Source organism: Caretta caretta, chromosome 2 (genome assembly GCF_965140235.1).
Source record: "Caretta caretta isolate rCarCar2 chromosome 2, rCarCar1.hap1, whole genome shotgun sequence".
NCBI lineage: Eukaryota > Metazoa > Chordata > Testudines > Cheloniidae > Caretta > Caretta caretta.
The window spans coordinates 1,264,804-1,280,886 of NC_134207.1; the positions used below are offsets into that span (position 1 = coordinate 1,264,804).

Here is a 16,083-nt window from a genome sequence, read left to right on the forward strand (position 1 = left end):
TGGGACATGGAGTGAAGTGCAGACGTGGTTGTCTGGCTCACTGCCCCCCAGAATGGACCCAGCTGAGGGGTCCCGTTCTCTGCACCTGCAAGCTCTGTTTTAGACCATGTTCCTGTCGTCTAATAAACCTTCTGTGTTACTGGCTGGCTGAGAGTCACGTCTGACTGCGAAGTTGGGGTGCAGGACCCTCTGGCTTCCCCAGGAGCCCCGCCTGAGCGGACTCGCTGGGGGGAAGCGCACGGAGGGGCAGAGGATGCTGAATGCTCCGAGGTCAGACCCAGGAAGGTGGAAGCTGAGTGAGCTGCGTGTCCTGAAGACAGGCTGCTCACAGAAAGGCGACTGCCCCAGAGTCCTGACTGGCTTCATGGGGAGCAGTTCCAGAGCATCGCCCAGGAACTCCGTGACAGCCTGACCTCGGAGCATTCAGCTTCCTCTGCCCCTCCATGCGCTTCCGACAGCGAGTCCACCCAGGCGGGATCCTGAGAAAGCCAGAGGGGTCCTGCCCCCCAACTTCACAGACAGACGTGACTCTCAGCCAGCCAGTAACACAGAAGGTTTATTAGACGACAGGAACATGGTCTAAAACAGAGCTTGTAGGTGCAGAGAACAGGACCCCTCAGCTGGGTCCATTTTGGGGGGCAGTGAGCAAGACAACCCCGTCTGCACTTCACTCCACGTCCCCAGCCAGCCCCAAACCGAAACTCTCTCCAGCCCCCCCTCCTCTGGGCTTTGTCCCTTTCCCATGCCAGGAGGTCACCTGATCCCTTTGTTCTCCAACCCTTTAGCTCTCACCTTGCAGGGGGAAGGGCCCAGGCCATCAGTGGCCAGGAAACAGGGTGTCGGCCATCCTCTGTGTCCAGACCCCTGCACACACCTGCCCTCTAGGGCTCTGCAATGATCATACACCCTTACCCCACCCCCTAGATACTTAAGAACTGCCATGGGGAAACTGAGGCATTATTCAGAGGAAACATTAAGAACAGTCCCACTTCGTCACATCTCTCCCCCCTTCGAGATCGAACTGAGCGGGGTCACTTTAGCCGGTGACCTGGGGAAGTTCGAAGCCACCAACGTTCCCATGGATGCCCCAGCATCTCTCCCATTCCTTGGTGGGAGTTACACCAGGCCCTTCCAGTTTCACGCCCTCCCTTAGGTCGGGGGTGGTCGATAGCACTCGCAGGCCGCATGTGGGAAGATTTATGCAGCCTGTGCCCTTTGGCCACCCCCAAAACCCCAGGGGGTCAAACTGGGATTGGGTCTTTCCCCCAACAAGCTGGCCAAACACAGCCACTTGGTTATAGGATTGTTTAACTTTCTTAACAGCTTTCACTCCATCTCAGACCTTCTCAAAGCTATCCACACTGGATCTTTCAACAGGACAGTCAGTGGATCCATTCACAACAGAAAATTTCTGGCTGTTAGGAACTGAAACTTTCTTGATTAATTTCAGAGTAACAGCCGTGTTAGTCTGTATTCGCAAAAAGAAAAGGAGTACTTGTGGCACCTTAGAGACTAACCAATTTATCTGAGCATGAGCTTTCGTGAGCTACAGCTCACTTCATCGGATGCATACCGTGGAAACTGCAGCAGACTTTATATACACACAGAGACCATGAAACAATACCTCCTCCCACCCCACTGTCCTGCTGGTAATAGCTTATCTAAAGTGATCATCAAGTTGGGCCATTTCCAGCACAAATCCAGGTTTTCTCACCCTCCGCCCCCCCACACACAAACTCACTCTCCTGCTGGTAATAGCCCATCCAAAGTGACCACTCTCTTTAAAATGTGTATGATAATCAAGGTGGGCCATTTCCAGCACAAATCCAGGTTTTCTCACCCCCCCACCCCCCTCCAAACACCACACACACAAACTCACTCTCCTGCTGGTAATAGCTCATCCAAAGCGACCACTCTCTCTACAATTAAGAACAGTCCCACTTTGTCACACCTGGCCTGGGGGCCCTCTGGTCCGGTCACTGGGCTCTGCCCATCCTGGTCTGAAAGGAGCCCACACCCCGGGGGACGACTCCCAGTCCCCATCCCGGTGCCCCGAAACCTGAGCTGTTGCCATGCTGTCTGTGTCTGACCCCCACCGGGCCTGGCACAGCTGGACACATGGGGGCTGGGGTCCCTCTGTCTTCCCCGTGTGTCCTCTGGCCTGGCACAGTGGGGCGTGATGGGGGCAGGGTAGGCCTGCCCTACGTCTCCCCCACCCCTGGCCTAGCACAGTGAGATGTGGCTCATGGGGCCACAGGGTCTGGAGGGAGGGGCTGTCTTCAGCACCCCACACAGCACCCTAGGGGAAAGCAGGGCCCGTCTCCAGCGCCCCCACACCAGGCCCGGGGGAGAAGGGGGAGGGCCCGTCTCCGGCACCCCCGCACCAGGCCCCAGCTGGGTGCTCCCGAAGGCCCATGCTGGCTGCTGGCTGGGGGTGACCGTGGCTGACGCCCGCGGGCCCCCGGCCCTACACTCATCGCTGAAGCACCCCGAGCTCTCGGGGCTGGGGCACGGTACCCAGCTGCGGGACAGGCCGGCCTCCCACACACCCACCAGCTGGCAGAGGCGGGTGCCGGGGCAGGGAGCCAGGACCCCGCACGGCCCCCACACCCCCTTTGCTCAGTGTCAGGGGGCCCCCTAATGGGAGCTGCTGTCACTGCAGGGAGACCCTGGGCAAACCCCAGCACAGGGCGGTGCGGGGCTGCCACCCTCCAGGCACCCCCAGGAGAGGCTTTCCCAGGGTGCCCGGTGCGGCAGGGGGGCTCTGCACAGGAGCCAGGGCCCCCCACTAGTCTCTGTGCGGCCCCCACAGCCTACCCTGCTGGGCCCCTCCCCAGATAGATGCACCCTCATGGGCGTCCCCCCACAGGGAACGCCAGCCACCGGCTCCCTCCAGCTCTTCCCCCGGCTGGGCAGAGGGAGCCTCCACTCAGAGCATCTTCTTGGTTACAGGAGCGGCTGCAAGTCTGGCTCAGCCGGCTCCCCACAGCCCTGTGCCCCCTTGACCCCGCCCCACAGCAACTGCCCAGTGAGCTCCGGCAGGGGAAGGGGGCGCAATCCCTGACAGAGCTGCACTCCCCGTGGGGAAGCTCCCGCCCCCCAATACGCTGCCACCCCCGACAGCGCCCCTCAGTGCAGCGATGCCCCATGCTGCCATGGACGCACCCAGCCCCACCCATTCTCAATGCAGCTCCCCACCTCCCCAGAGCTGCCCCACTCCTGGTGCAGCATCGCCCCAACCCAGACCCCGCAACCCAGGGTGCTTTGCCATACACAACAGCAGCCCCCAGTAAGCTGCTGCTCCCCTGCAGGGTCCCAGGACTGTCTGCAGGGAGCGACTGCTCCAGGGAGCCCCGTTCCAGGGGTCTCTGTGCAGTGTGGGGGCCCTCTGCCCTACTGGAGACTCCCCCGTTCCAAAGGGATCTCACAAAACAGGGTGTCTGGGGGACAAAATGGCAGATGAAATTCAACATTGGTAAGTGCAAAATAATGCACTTTGGAAAACATCATCCCAACGAGAGGTACACCATGATGGGGTCTCAGTGAGCTGTTCCCACTCAGGAAAGAGATCTTGGAGTCAGTATGGAGAGTTCCCTGAAAACATCCGCTCAATGGGCAGTGGCAGTCAAAAAAGCGAACACAATGTCGGAAATCATCAAGAAAGGGATAGAGAATAAGACAGAAAATATTCTATTGCCTCGATATAAATCCATGGTATGTCCACAGCTTGAATACTGCCTGCTGACGGGGTCGCCCCTGTGAGGATGCAGCAGGGAGGGGGGAGTGTTGACCTGGGAATGTGCCCTGGGGATGGGAGACCTGAGAGCCTGTCACCTGAGCCAGGAGGGGGCGGGGGAGGTAACACCTCTGCCCAGGAATGTGAACAGAGGCTGCAGGAGACAGCCTGCTGGGGGGGGTTAGTTTCAGTTTGGGGCTGGGTGGAGGAACACAGGGAACCCCAGGGCTGGGGTCTAAGCTCCCTGCTCCCCCAGAAGGACTTGACTGAGGGGTCCTGGGTGTACCCACAAGCTCTGTTTTGGACTGTGTTCCTGTTGTCCAATAAACCTTCTGTTTTACTGGCTGGCTGAGAGTCTCAGTGAATCCCAGGAAGAGGGGTGCAGGGCCTGGACTCCCCCACACTCCGTGACAGCCCCATCTCAAAAAGGATCTACTAGACTTGGAAAAGGTTCGGAGAAGGGCAACAAAGATGATCAAGGGTGTGAAACAGCTTCTACACAAGGAGAGATTACAAAACCCGGGACTGCTCAGCTTAGAAAAGAGATGACTAAGCGGGGTAAGGCAGAGGACTATAAAATCATGACTGGGGTGGAGACAGTGACTAGAGAAGTTATTTAACCTTTCCCACAACACAAAAACACAGAGGTCACCCGATGAAATTAACAGGCAGCAGGTTTAATACAAAACAAGAGGAAATATTTTTTCAGCCAATGCACAGCTAACCTGGGGAACTCAATGCCGTGGGACGTTGGAATGGCCAAGATGGTCAGGGATGAAATCCCATGTTTGGGGCAACCCTCAACCTCTGACTGGCAGAAGCTGGGAGTTGAAAACAGGGGGGGGTGTCACGGAGCCACCGGACGATGCTCTGGGACTGCTCCCTACGAAGCCAGTCAGGACTCTGGGGAAGTCTCCTCTCTGGGAGCAGCCTGTCTTCAGGGCAAGAAGCTCACATAACTTCCACCTTCCTGGGTCTGACCTCGGAGCATTCAGCATCCTCTGCCCCTCCATGCGCTTCCCACAGCGAGTCCGCCCAGGCGGGGTCCTGGGGAAGCCAGAGGGTCCTGCCCCACAACTCCGCAGTCTGACGTGACTCTCAGCCAGCCAGTAACACAGAAGGTTTATTAGACAATAGGAAAACGGTCTAACACAGAGCTTGTAGGTGCAGAGAACAGGACCCAACACCTTCAGATGGCACCTTTGCAGAGGAGGGACCCAGGCCATCAGTTGCCAGGAGACAGGGTGTCGGCCATTCTCTGTGCAGACACCATCACACCTGCCCTCTAGGGCTCTGCAACAATCACACCCCCTTATCCCGCCACCTAGATACTTAAGAAAGACATAGGGGAAACTGAGGCACCCACACTGTATTCAGAGAAAACATTAAGAACATTCCTACTTCGTCACAGTGGGTCACTCCATAATTGCTCTGTTCTGTTAACTCCCCCGGAAGCTCTGATTGAGACTACTGCTGGAGACAGGGCTAGTTGGCCTGTTTTCTCGCCCAGTACGGACGCTCTTATGTTCCCACAACATGGCCCGGACATTTATCGGTTCTGTTCATGGAGTTTAAGACCAGAAGGGCCCACTGTGACCATCCGGTCTGACCCCGTGTCACACGGCGCAGAGCCCTGCCCCACAGGAGCTCCTGAAGGAGAGCGTGGAGACAAACAGCCCGTCTGGATTTGAACACTGCCGGTGTTGGAGACTCCCCCAGCACCCAGGGGACGTTGTTCCAGTGGTTAGTTACTCCCACTGCTAAAAACTAGGCCTTATTTCCTGCTTCGGCTTCTGGCCGTTGGATCATGTTCGACCTTCCTGTGCTAGCCTGAGTAGCCCGTTGTCAAATCTCTGTTCCCCACGCAGGCACTTTGGGACCAAGTCGCCCCGGGACCGGCTCCTTGTTAAGCTAAAGAGACGGAGCTCCCGGAGCTTCTCGCTCTAAGGCAGGTTTCTAAGCCTTTAATCACCCTCGTAGCTCTTCTCTGACCCCTCCCCAATTTATCAACGTCCTTCTTGAACCATGGGCCGGACCCAGCTTCCCAGCGGCGCTCGCCCCAGGGTCACATACCGAGGTGAAATAACCTCTCTTCTCCTACTCGAGAGTCCCCTGTCTGTGCATCCCAGGATCGCATTAGCCCTTTGGCCCCAGCATCGCATACGGATCACATTCAGCTGATTCCCCACCCCACCTCAGCCCCCAATCCTTCTTCACAGCCACAACCCAGAGCCCCTCAGCCAGTGACTCCTGCTGCAAATCCGGGACACCCTGTCTGGATTTACAGTCTGCGAGCGATGGAGAATCCTCCATTCCAGAATCACAGAAACGTGGGGCTGAAGGGACCTTGAGAGAGCGTCACGTCCAGCCCCCCACACTGAGGCAGGGTCAAGTAACCCTAGACCAGCCCTGGCAGGTGTGTGTCCAGCCTGTTCTTAAAAACCATCAACGACGCAGGGACCCCACAACCTCCCTGGAACGCCTGCTCCAGAGCTTAATCCTGAGAGTGGGAAAGTAGTGGCCACAGAGAACAACTGATTCCCCTGAGTAAAAACATCACCTTCTCTCTCTCCTGTCCTGGGCCCTCCACAGCTATAGCACCACCCTCACACAGAGAGCTCCGATGGGGTTTGTGACCCGCTAGAACCTCCACAGCCCGTTCAGCCGCTCTCCATCCACCAGTTACTCCCCTGTTTGTAGCTGTGCATCTGGTTTTTCCTTCCTAGCACTTGGCACTTGTCGAAGGAATTTCATCTTGCTGATTTCAGACCAATTCTCCTATTTGTTAAAGTCTTTTTGAATCCTAATCCTGCCCTCCAAAATGCTCTTCACCCTCCCCATGCGGCGTCACCTGCACATTGTAAAAGCCTAAACTTCCCTAGGTGAGCTGTTCCAGTGACTAATTCCCCTCCCTGACAGGACACTGCACCTTCCGGGTAGTCTGAATTTGCCGGGCTTCAACTTCCCAACATCAAATCTCGTTCTGCCTCTTACAGCCAGACTGAACAGCCGTCTGCCATCAGAAATCTCCTCCTCTGTAAGAGCTTGTAGACGTGCCCAAGTCACCTCCAAAACGTCTCTTGGATAATAAGCTAACTGGACGGAGCTTCTTTAGTCTCTCCCCGGGAGGCCGGTGTTCCACACCTCTCACTATCCTTCCCAATTTGCCAACGTCCTTGTTGAAGTGCCAACACCAGAACTGGGCCCAGTGCCCAAGGATGGGCTCACTCAAGCCACACGCAGGGGTCACGCCACCTCCGTGCGCTACTCGATGGTTCCCTGGTTATACATCCCAGGATCACATTCATCTCATAGCCCCAGCATCGCGCAGGAGCCCCGGTTCAGCTGGTCCCCTGTCACGCCCCCTACATTCCAGCAGCCAGCCCCCAATCTGACACCTGGGGCCCACGGTCTCTGTTCCCAGCCGTGTGACCCCGCGCTGTGACACGCCAGGCCCCCATGTGGGGGCCACGAAACCCGCCGATCCGGACTGGCCCCGTATTTACCGCACCACCAGCTTGGTGTGGGTGCAAATGTTACCAGCAGTGATTTTCTGTTTTCTCCCAGATGATTGATAAAGAAACTGAATAGCGCCGGGCTGAGACCAGATCCCGGGGGACCCCACTAGAAACTCGGGTGACGGTCCCCCATTCACAATGGCTGCTGGTGATCTGCCAGTCCAGCTGCACTGGTCACACAGCAGCTGTCTCTCACCACGTCCAGGGGGGGAGAACTACGACCCTCCGCCCAGAGCAAGCGCAATCCAGCCCTCCACTGGCGTCACGAGCACACCCTACCTGCGATCCGGATCACGGCTCTCTCCGCCGGGTCCAGCACGGTCCCGCTGCCCGAGGACGACTTGGTTCTTTTGGTCCTCTGGTGCTTGGCCAGGTTCCAAGGCAGAGTGTCCCCAGGGCTGGGGGAGCTGCTGCTACCACTTGAACTCTCCTCCGCCATCCTAGGCTTCTCCTTCCTGCCAGCGGACATCAGCTCCTGCAGGGCAGGCGAGCGTCAGAGCCCAGATCCCCACGCCAGCTCTGCCCGGGCACACCCTGCTGCAGTAGCCATGCAATGCCCCAGCGAGCCCAACGCACCCGTGGACTCAGAGACACCCCACCATGCAGCCTGACCCTCCTTCAGGAGTCTAGCCTCTGTGCACACCCCCCGCCCGGTGTCTCCTACACCGGACCACCCAACACACAGTCTGCCCATCTGATACACTAGCCCAATCTGTGCACGCCCGTCCGCCCACTGTCTCCTCCCCCCACCACCCAGTCTGCCCATCTAACACACCAGCACAGCCTCTGTGCACACCCACCCGCCCGGTGTCTCCTACACCGGACCACCCAACACACAGTCTGCCCATCTGATACACTAGCCCAATCTGTGCACGCCCGTCCGCCCACTGTCTCCTTCCCCCCACCACCCAGTCTGCCCATCTAACACACCAGCACAGCCTCTGTGCACACCCACCCGCCCGGTGTCTCCTACACCGGACCACCCAACACACAGTCTGCCCATCTGATACACTAGCCCAATCTGTGCACGCCCGTCCGCCCACTGTCTCCTCCCCCCACCACCCAGTCTGCCCATCTAACACACCAGCACAGCCTCTGTGCACACCCCCCGCCCGGTGTCTCCTACACCGGGCCACCCAACACACAGTCTGCCCATCTGATACACTAGCCCAATCTGTGCACGCCCGTCCGCCCACTGTCTCCTTCCCCCCACCACCCAGTCTGCCCATCTAACACACCAGCACAGCCTCTGTGCACACCCACCCGCCCGGTGTCTCCTACACCGGACCACCCAACACACAGTCTGCCCATCTGATACACTAGCCCAATCTGTGCACGCCCGTCCGCCCACTGTCTCCTTCCCCCCACCACCCAGTCTGCCCATCTAACACACCAGCACAGCCTCTGTGCACACCCACCCGCCCGGTGTCTCCTACACCGGACCACCCAACACACAGTCTGCCCATCTGATACACTAGCCCAATCTGTGCACGCCCGTCCGCCCACTGTCTCCTCCCCCCACCACCCAGTCTGCCCATCTAACACACCAGCACAGCCTCTGTGCACACCCCCCGCCCGGTGTCTCCTACACCGGACCACCCAACACACAGTCTGCCCATCTGATACACTAGCCCAATCTGTGCACGCCCGTCCGCCCACTGTCTCCTCCCCCCACCACCCAGTCTGCCCATCTAACACACCAGCACACCCAGCAGGGGAGGAGGGGGCAGGAACAGATCCCTGCACCAAGGCCAGGCGCCAGCCACGTGCTGGGCACAGACACCACAGTGATGGCACCAGGACAAAGAGCTGGGCACCTCCCCATAGCGAGAGATACAGCAGCACCCAAAGACCCACAGCCACCCGCACACACCTACAGCCCCACTGCACCCAAACACCCACGGCCACCCGCACACACCTACAGCCCCACTGCACCCAAACACCCACAGCCACCCACCCACACCTACAGCCCCAAACACCCACTGTACCCAAACACCCACGGCCACCCACACACACCTACAGCCCCACTGCACCCAAACACCCACGGCCACCCGCACACACCTACAGCCCCAAACACCCACTGCACCCAAACACCCACAAACACACACCTACAGCCCCACTGCACCCAAACACCCACAGCCACCCGCACACACCTACAGCCCCACTGCCCCCAAACACCCACGGCCACCCGCACACACCTACAGCCCCACTGCCCCCAAACACCCACAAACACACACCTACAGCCCCACTGCACCCAAACACCCACGGCCACCCGCACACACCTACAGCCCCAAACACCCACTGCACCCAAACACCCACGGCCACCCACCCACACCTACAGCCCCAAACACCCACTGCACCCAAACACCCACAAACACACACCTACAGCCCCACTGCACCCAAACACCCACAGCCACCCGCACACACCTACAGCCCCCAAACACCCACGGCCACCCGCACACACCTACAGCCCCACTGCCCCCAAACACCCACAAACACACACCTACAGCCCCACTGCACCCAAACACCCACAGCCACCCGCACACACCTACAGCCCCACTGCCCCCAAACACCCACGGCCACCCGCACACACCTACAGCCCCACTGCCCCCAAACACCCACAAACACACACCTACAGCCCCACTGCACCCAAACACCCACGGCCACCCACACACACCTACAGCCCCAAACACCCACTGCACACAAACACCCACGGCCACCCACACACACCTACAGCCCCAAACACCCACTGCACCCAAACACCCACAAACACACACCTACAGCCCCACTGCACCCAAACACCCACAGCCACCCGCACACACCTACAGCCCCCAAACACCCACGGCCACCCGCACACACCTACAGCCCCATTGCCCCCAAACACCCACAAACACACACCTACAGCCCCACTGCACCCAAACACCCACAGCCACCCGCACACACCTACAGCCCCACTGCACCCAAACACCCACAGCCACCCGCACACACCTACAGCCCCACTGCACCCAAACACCCACGGCCACCCGCACACACCTACAGCCCCACTGCACCCAAACACCCACGGCCACCCGCACACACCTACAGCCCCACTGCACCCAAACACCCACAGCCACCCGCACACACCTACAGCCCCACTGCCCCCAAACACCCACAAACACACACCTACAGCCCCACTGCACCCAAACACCCACAGCCACCCGCACACACCTACAGCCCCACTGCACCCAAACACCCACAAACACACACCTACAGCCCCACTGCACCCAAACACCCACAGCCACCCACCCACACCTGCAGCCCCACTGCACCCAAACACCCACGGCCACCCACCCACACCTACAGCCCCAAACACCCACTGTACCCAAACACCCACGGCCACCCACCCACACCTACAGCCCCAAACACCCACTGCACCCAAACACCCACAAACACACACCTACAGCCCCACTGCACCCAAACACCCACAGCCACCCACACACACCTACAGCCCCACTGCACCCAAACACCCACGGCCACCCGCACACACCTACAGCCCCAAACACCCACTGCACCCAAACACACACAAACACACACCTACAGCCCCACTGCACCCAAACACCCACAGCCACCCGCACACACCTACAGCCCCACTGCCCCCAAACACCCATGGCCACCCGCACACACCTACAGCCCCACTGCCCCCAAACACCCACAAACACACACCTACAGCCCCACTGCACCCAAACACCCACAGCCACCCGCACACACCTACAGCCCCACTGCACCCAAACACCCACAAACACACACCTACAGCCCCACTGCACCCAAACACCCACAGCCACCCACCCACACCTGCAGCCCCCTGCAGGCACTGAGCCCCGCACCTACACTGCCCCACACCTACACTGCCCCACACGCACTAAGCCCTGCACCCGCAGCCCCCCACACGCACTGGGCCCCGCAGCCCCCGACACGCACTGAGCCCCGCAGCCCCCCGACACGCACTGAGCCCTGCACCTACACTGCCCCACACGCACTGAGCCCTGCACCCGCAGCCCCCCACACGCACTGGGCCCCGCAGCCCCCGACACGCACTGAGCCCCGCAGCCCCCCGACACGCACTGAGCCCTGCACCTACACTGCCCCACACGCACTGAGCCCTGCACCTGCAGCCCCCCACATGCACTGAGCCCCGCAACTGCAGCCCCCCACACGCACTGAGCCCCGCACCCGCAGCCCCCCACACGCACTGAGCCCCGCAGCCCCCCACACGCACTGAGCCCTGCAGCAGCGCTCGCGGCTCGCCCAGGCTTTCTCCGACTTTCGCTCAGCTGCTGCCACGAAGCGCTCCATCTCCCAGGAACACCCACAGACGGGCCCGGACACATCCACGCACGCCTCCCTGCTGCACGGACACTGTCCCTGGGGCGGGGGGTCTCTGGTGCAGAGGCCACGGGGCTCCCCGAGGCTTGCAGCCCCTCCTGTCAAGGCAGCACTGCCCTTGGGCAGAGGCTGCCTGGCATAGAGAAGGCAGGTGCAGGATCCCTGAGTGCAGGCCCCGATCTGTGAGGCCAGGCCAGGATGCTGGCTCTGTGCCCAGCGGTCACAGCTCACAGCCATGTCACGGCAACCCACAGGGAAACACGGCGTCAACCCAGGCCGAAGCCAAGGAGCAGGGGTTATGGCACGGACTCTGATGTGGGGAGAGCCCCTTAGTCATGGCTCCCTAGCTGCCTCACTCAAACCACCTTACAGCTCGGCACCCACCAGGCCGCACTGCCCCCCAGCACCCATGGAGCAGGTGCTGCAACACCCGGGCTTCACCCCACAGGGCTCCCACACCCCTGCCAAGCCCCGGGGCCCTGGCACCCCCTGCCACCAAGCCCCTGGGCCCCTGGCACCCCCTGCCACCAAGCCCCCGGGCCTCCTACATCCCCACCAAGGTTCCAGGCCACTGGCACCCCCGCCTCTACGCAGAGCCCCAGGACTCCCACACCCCTGCCAAGCCCCCGGGCCCCTGGCACCCCCTGCCGCCAAGCCCCCGGGCCCCTGGCACCCCCTGCCGCCAAGCCCCCGGGCCTCCTACATCCCCACCAAGGTTCCAGGCCACTGGCACCCCCGCCTCTACGCAGAGCCCCAGGACTCCCACACCCCTGCCAAGCCCCCGGGCCCCTGGCATCCCCTGCCGCCAAGCCCCCGGGCCCCTGGCACCCTCTGCCGCCAAGCCCCCGGGCCCCTGGCACCCTCTGCCGCCAAGCCCCCGGGCCCCTGGCACCCTCTGCCGCCAAGCCCCCGGGCCCCTGGCACCCTCTGCCGCCAAGCCCCCGGGCCCCTGGCACCCTCTGCCGCCAAGCCCCCGGGCCCCTGGCACCCTCTGCCGCCAAGCCCCCGGGCCCCTGGCATTCCCTGCCGCCAAGCCCCCGGGCCCCTGGCATCCCCTGCCGCCAAGCCCCCGGGCCCCTGGCATCCCCTGCCGCCAAGCCCCCGGGCCCCTGGCATCCCCTGCCGCCAAGCCCCCGGGCCCCTGGCATCCCCTGCCGCCAAGCCCCCGGGCCCCTGGCATCCCCTGCCGCCAAGCCCCCGGGCCCCTGGCATTCCCTGCTGCCAAGCCCCCGGGCCCCTGGCATCCCCTGCACCAAGCCCCCGGGCCCCTGGCACTCCCGACTCCACACAGAGCCCCAACACTCCCACACCCCTGCCAAGCCCCTAGGCACACCCCACTGAGCTCCCGGGCCCCGACCCCCCCAGCAACAAGGCCCAGGGCTCCCACACCCCTGTGAAGCTCCCGGGCCCCCCCCCCCCCGAGCCCCCAGGTCCCTGCCAAGCTCCCCGGGCTCCCCTGACCCCACATGGAGCCCCCAGACCGCCCACATCCCTGCCAGGTCCCCCTTGCCATGACCCACCTCTGCACGGACCCATCAGCCTGGCTGCTCGGGGGGGGGCCGGGGGGGTTGCCACCTCCATCCCAGCGGGATGAGCAGACTCGCACCTCCCCGTTGCCTTGGACACGGGCTCGGGAGCCAATCAGAGGCGGGCAGGGAGCCCGAGCAGCCGGGCGGGGGCGGCGGGCCCGGGGCCACGCGTCTCCCAGCCCAGGGACCCCGGGGATGGGCTCCGGGGGCTGCGCGCCCCGCTGGCTGCGCGCCCGGGCCTGTCCTCGGCAGGTGCCAGGCTCCGGGGTCCCCCCCTCGGCCCTGCCGCCACGCGCCCCCCGGCCAGCCGGGGGCCGAGCCCATCACCGCCGCGTCGGGGCGCCCCGCGCCTCCCCCGGCTCAGCTGGGGCGGACGGAGCCACTCACCGCCTCCGGGTCCGCCGCGCCGCGCCCGGGCAGAGCATGGGGCTGGGGTGGGGGCCGCGGCGGGCGGGGCGGCGCTGCGCTGCAGCCCTGCAGTGGGTGCGCGCACAGCGCGTGTCCGGCTGCCAGTGCGCGCGCAGTGTCCGGCTGCCCGTGCGCGCGCAGTGCCCGGCTGCCCGTGCGCGCGCAGTGCCCGGCTGCCCGCGCGGCGCGGGTGTCTCTGTGCGGGTCGCGCTCCGTGGGTCTGGGAGCGCGGGGGGTGCGCGCCAGCCCCGGTGTCTCTGCGCAGGGGGGAGTGTCAGTCGGGGAGGCGTGTCAGGCGGCCTGTGGTGTGGGTGTCAGTCATTGGGGGATGTCAGTGGGGGCTGTCAGGCGGTGTCTGAGTGTGTTTCAGTCAGTGGGTCTCAAGCAGTGGGGGGGGGGGGGTGTCAGTATATGGCTGTGTCAGTCGGGGGGTGTCACTGTGTGGGTATATGTCAGGCAGTGGGTGTCAGGCAGTGGGTGGGGTATCAGGCAGTGTGTGTCAGGCGGGGGTGTCACTGTGTGGGTATATGTCAGGCAGTGGGGGAGTGTCAGGAGGGGTGTGTGTCAGGCAGGGTGTGTGTATCAGGCAGTGGGTGGGGTGTCAGGCAGTGTGTGTCAGGCGAGGGTGTCACTGTGTGGGTATATGTCAGGCAGTGGGGGAGTGTCAGGCAGGGTGTGTGTGTCTCAGGCAGTGTGTGTCAGGCAGGGGTGTCACTGTGTGGGTATATGTCAGGCAGTGGGTGTCAGGCAGTGTGTGGGGTATCAGGCAGTGTGTGTCAGGCGGGGGTGTCACTGTGTGGGTATATGTCAGGCAGTGGGGGAGTGTCAGGCAGGGTGTGTGTGTCTCAGGCAGAGAGTGTCAGGCAGTGGGTGGGGTGTCAGGCAGTGTGCGTCAGGCAAGGGGTGTCACTGTGTGGGTATATGTCAGGCAGTGGGGGAGTGTCAGGCAGGGTGTGTGTCTCATGCAGGGGGTGTCAGGCAGTGGGTGGGGTGTCAGGCAGTGTGCGTCAGGCAAGGGGTGTCACTGTGTGGGTATATGTCAGGCAGTGGGGGAGTGTCAGGCAGGGTGTGTCAGGTGGGGGTGTCACTGTGTGGGTATATGTCAGGCAGTGGGTGTCAGGCAGTGGGTGGGGTATCAGGCAGTGTGTGTCAGGCGGGGGTGTCACTGTGTGGGTATATGTCAGGCAGTGGGGGAGTGTCAGGAGGGGTGTGTGTCAGGCAGGGTGTGTGTATCAGGCAGTGGGGGAGTGTCAGGCAGGGTGTGTCAGGTGGGGGTGTCACTGTGTGGGTATATGTCAGGCAGTGGGTGTCAGGCAGTGTGTGGGGTATCAGGCAGTGTGTGTCAGGCGGGGGTGTCACTGTGTGGGTATATGTCAGGCAGTGGGGGAGTGTCAGGAGGGGTGTGTGTCAGGCAGGGTGTGTGTATCAGGCAGTGGGGGAGTGTCAGGCAGGGTGTGTCAGGTGGGGGTGTCACTGTGTGGGTATATGTCAGGCAGTGGGGGAGTGTCAGGCAGTGTGTGGGGTATCAGGCAGTGTGTGTCAGGCGGGGGTGTCACTGTGTGGGTATATGTCAGGCAGTGGGGGAGTGTCAGGCAGGGTGTGTGTGTCTCAGGCAGAGAGTGTCAGGCAGTGGGTGTCAGGCAGTGGGTGGGGTGTCAGGCAGTGTGCGTCAGGCAAGGGGTGTCACTGTGTGGGTATATGTCAGGCAGTGGGGGAGTGTCAGGAGGGGTGTGTGTCAGGCAGGGTGTGTGTATCAGGCAGTGGGTGGGGTGTCAGGCAGTGTGTGTCAGGCAAGGGTGTCACTGTGTGGGTATATGTCAGGCAGTGGGGGAGTGTCAGGCAGGGTGTGTGTGTCTCAGGCAGTGTGTGTCAGGCAGGGGTGTCACTGTGTGGGTATATGTCAGGCAGTGGGTGTCAGGCAGTGTGTGGGGTATCAGGCAGTGTGTGTCAGGCGGGGGTGTCACTGTGTGGGTGTATGTCAGGCAGTGGGTGTCAGGCAGTGTGTGGGGTATCAGGCAGTGTATGTCAGGCAGGGGTGTCACTGTGTGGGTATATGTCAGGCAGTGGGTGTGTGACGAAGTGGGACTGTTCTTAATGTTTCCTCTGAATAGTGGGGGGGTGCCTCAGTTTCCCCTAGGCGGTTCTTAAGTATCTAGGGGGTGGGGTAAGGGTGTATGATCATTGCAGAGCCCTAGAGGGCAGGTGTGTGCAGGGGTCTGGACACAGAGAATGGCCGACACCCTGTTTCCTGGCAACTAATGGCCTGGGCCCTTCCCCCCTGCAAGGTGAGAGCTGAAGGGTTGGAGAACAAAGGAATCAGGTGACCACCTGGCCCGGGGAAAGGAACAAAGCCCAGAGGAGGAGGGGCTGGAGGGGGTTTTCAGTTTGGGGCTGGCTGGGACATGGAGTGAAGTGCAGACCTGGTTGTCTGGCTCACTGCCCCCCAGAATGGACCCAGCAGAGGGGTCCCGTTCTCTGCACCTGCAAGCTCTGTTTTAGACCATGTTCCTGTCGTCTAATAAACCTTCTG

The 16,083-nt window shown here is 61.9% G+C and overlaps 1 protein-coding gene across 7 annotated transcripts in view; it reads right to left on the minus strand.

Moving 5' to 3' along the window:
• PLEC (plectin) overlaps positions 1 to 16,083 on the minus strand; it is a 165,845-nt gene that overhangs the window by 125,929 nt on the left and 23,833 nt on the right. For 6 of the 7 annotated variants that reach the window (XM_075124834.1, XM_075124831.1, XM_075124829.1 and 3 more), the window contains one exon: positions 7,534 to 7,729. In XM_075124834.1, coding sequence (XP_074980935.1) covers positions 7,534 to 7,729 — 196 coding nt within the window. Of the gene's footprint in view, positions 1 to 7,533; positions 7,730 to 13,532; positions 13,606 to 16,083 lie in introns of those variants that run through there. The other variant, XM_075124836.1, reaches the window with a different exon arrangement.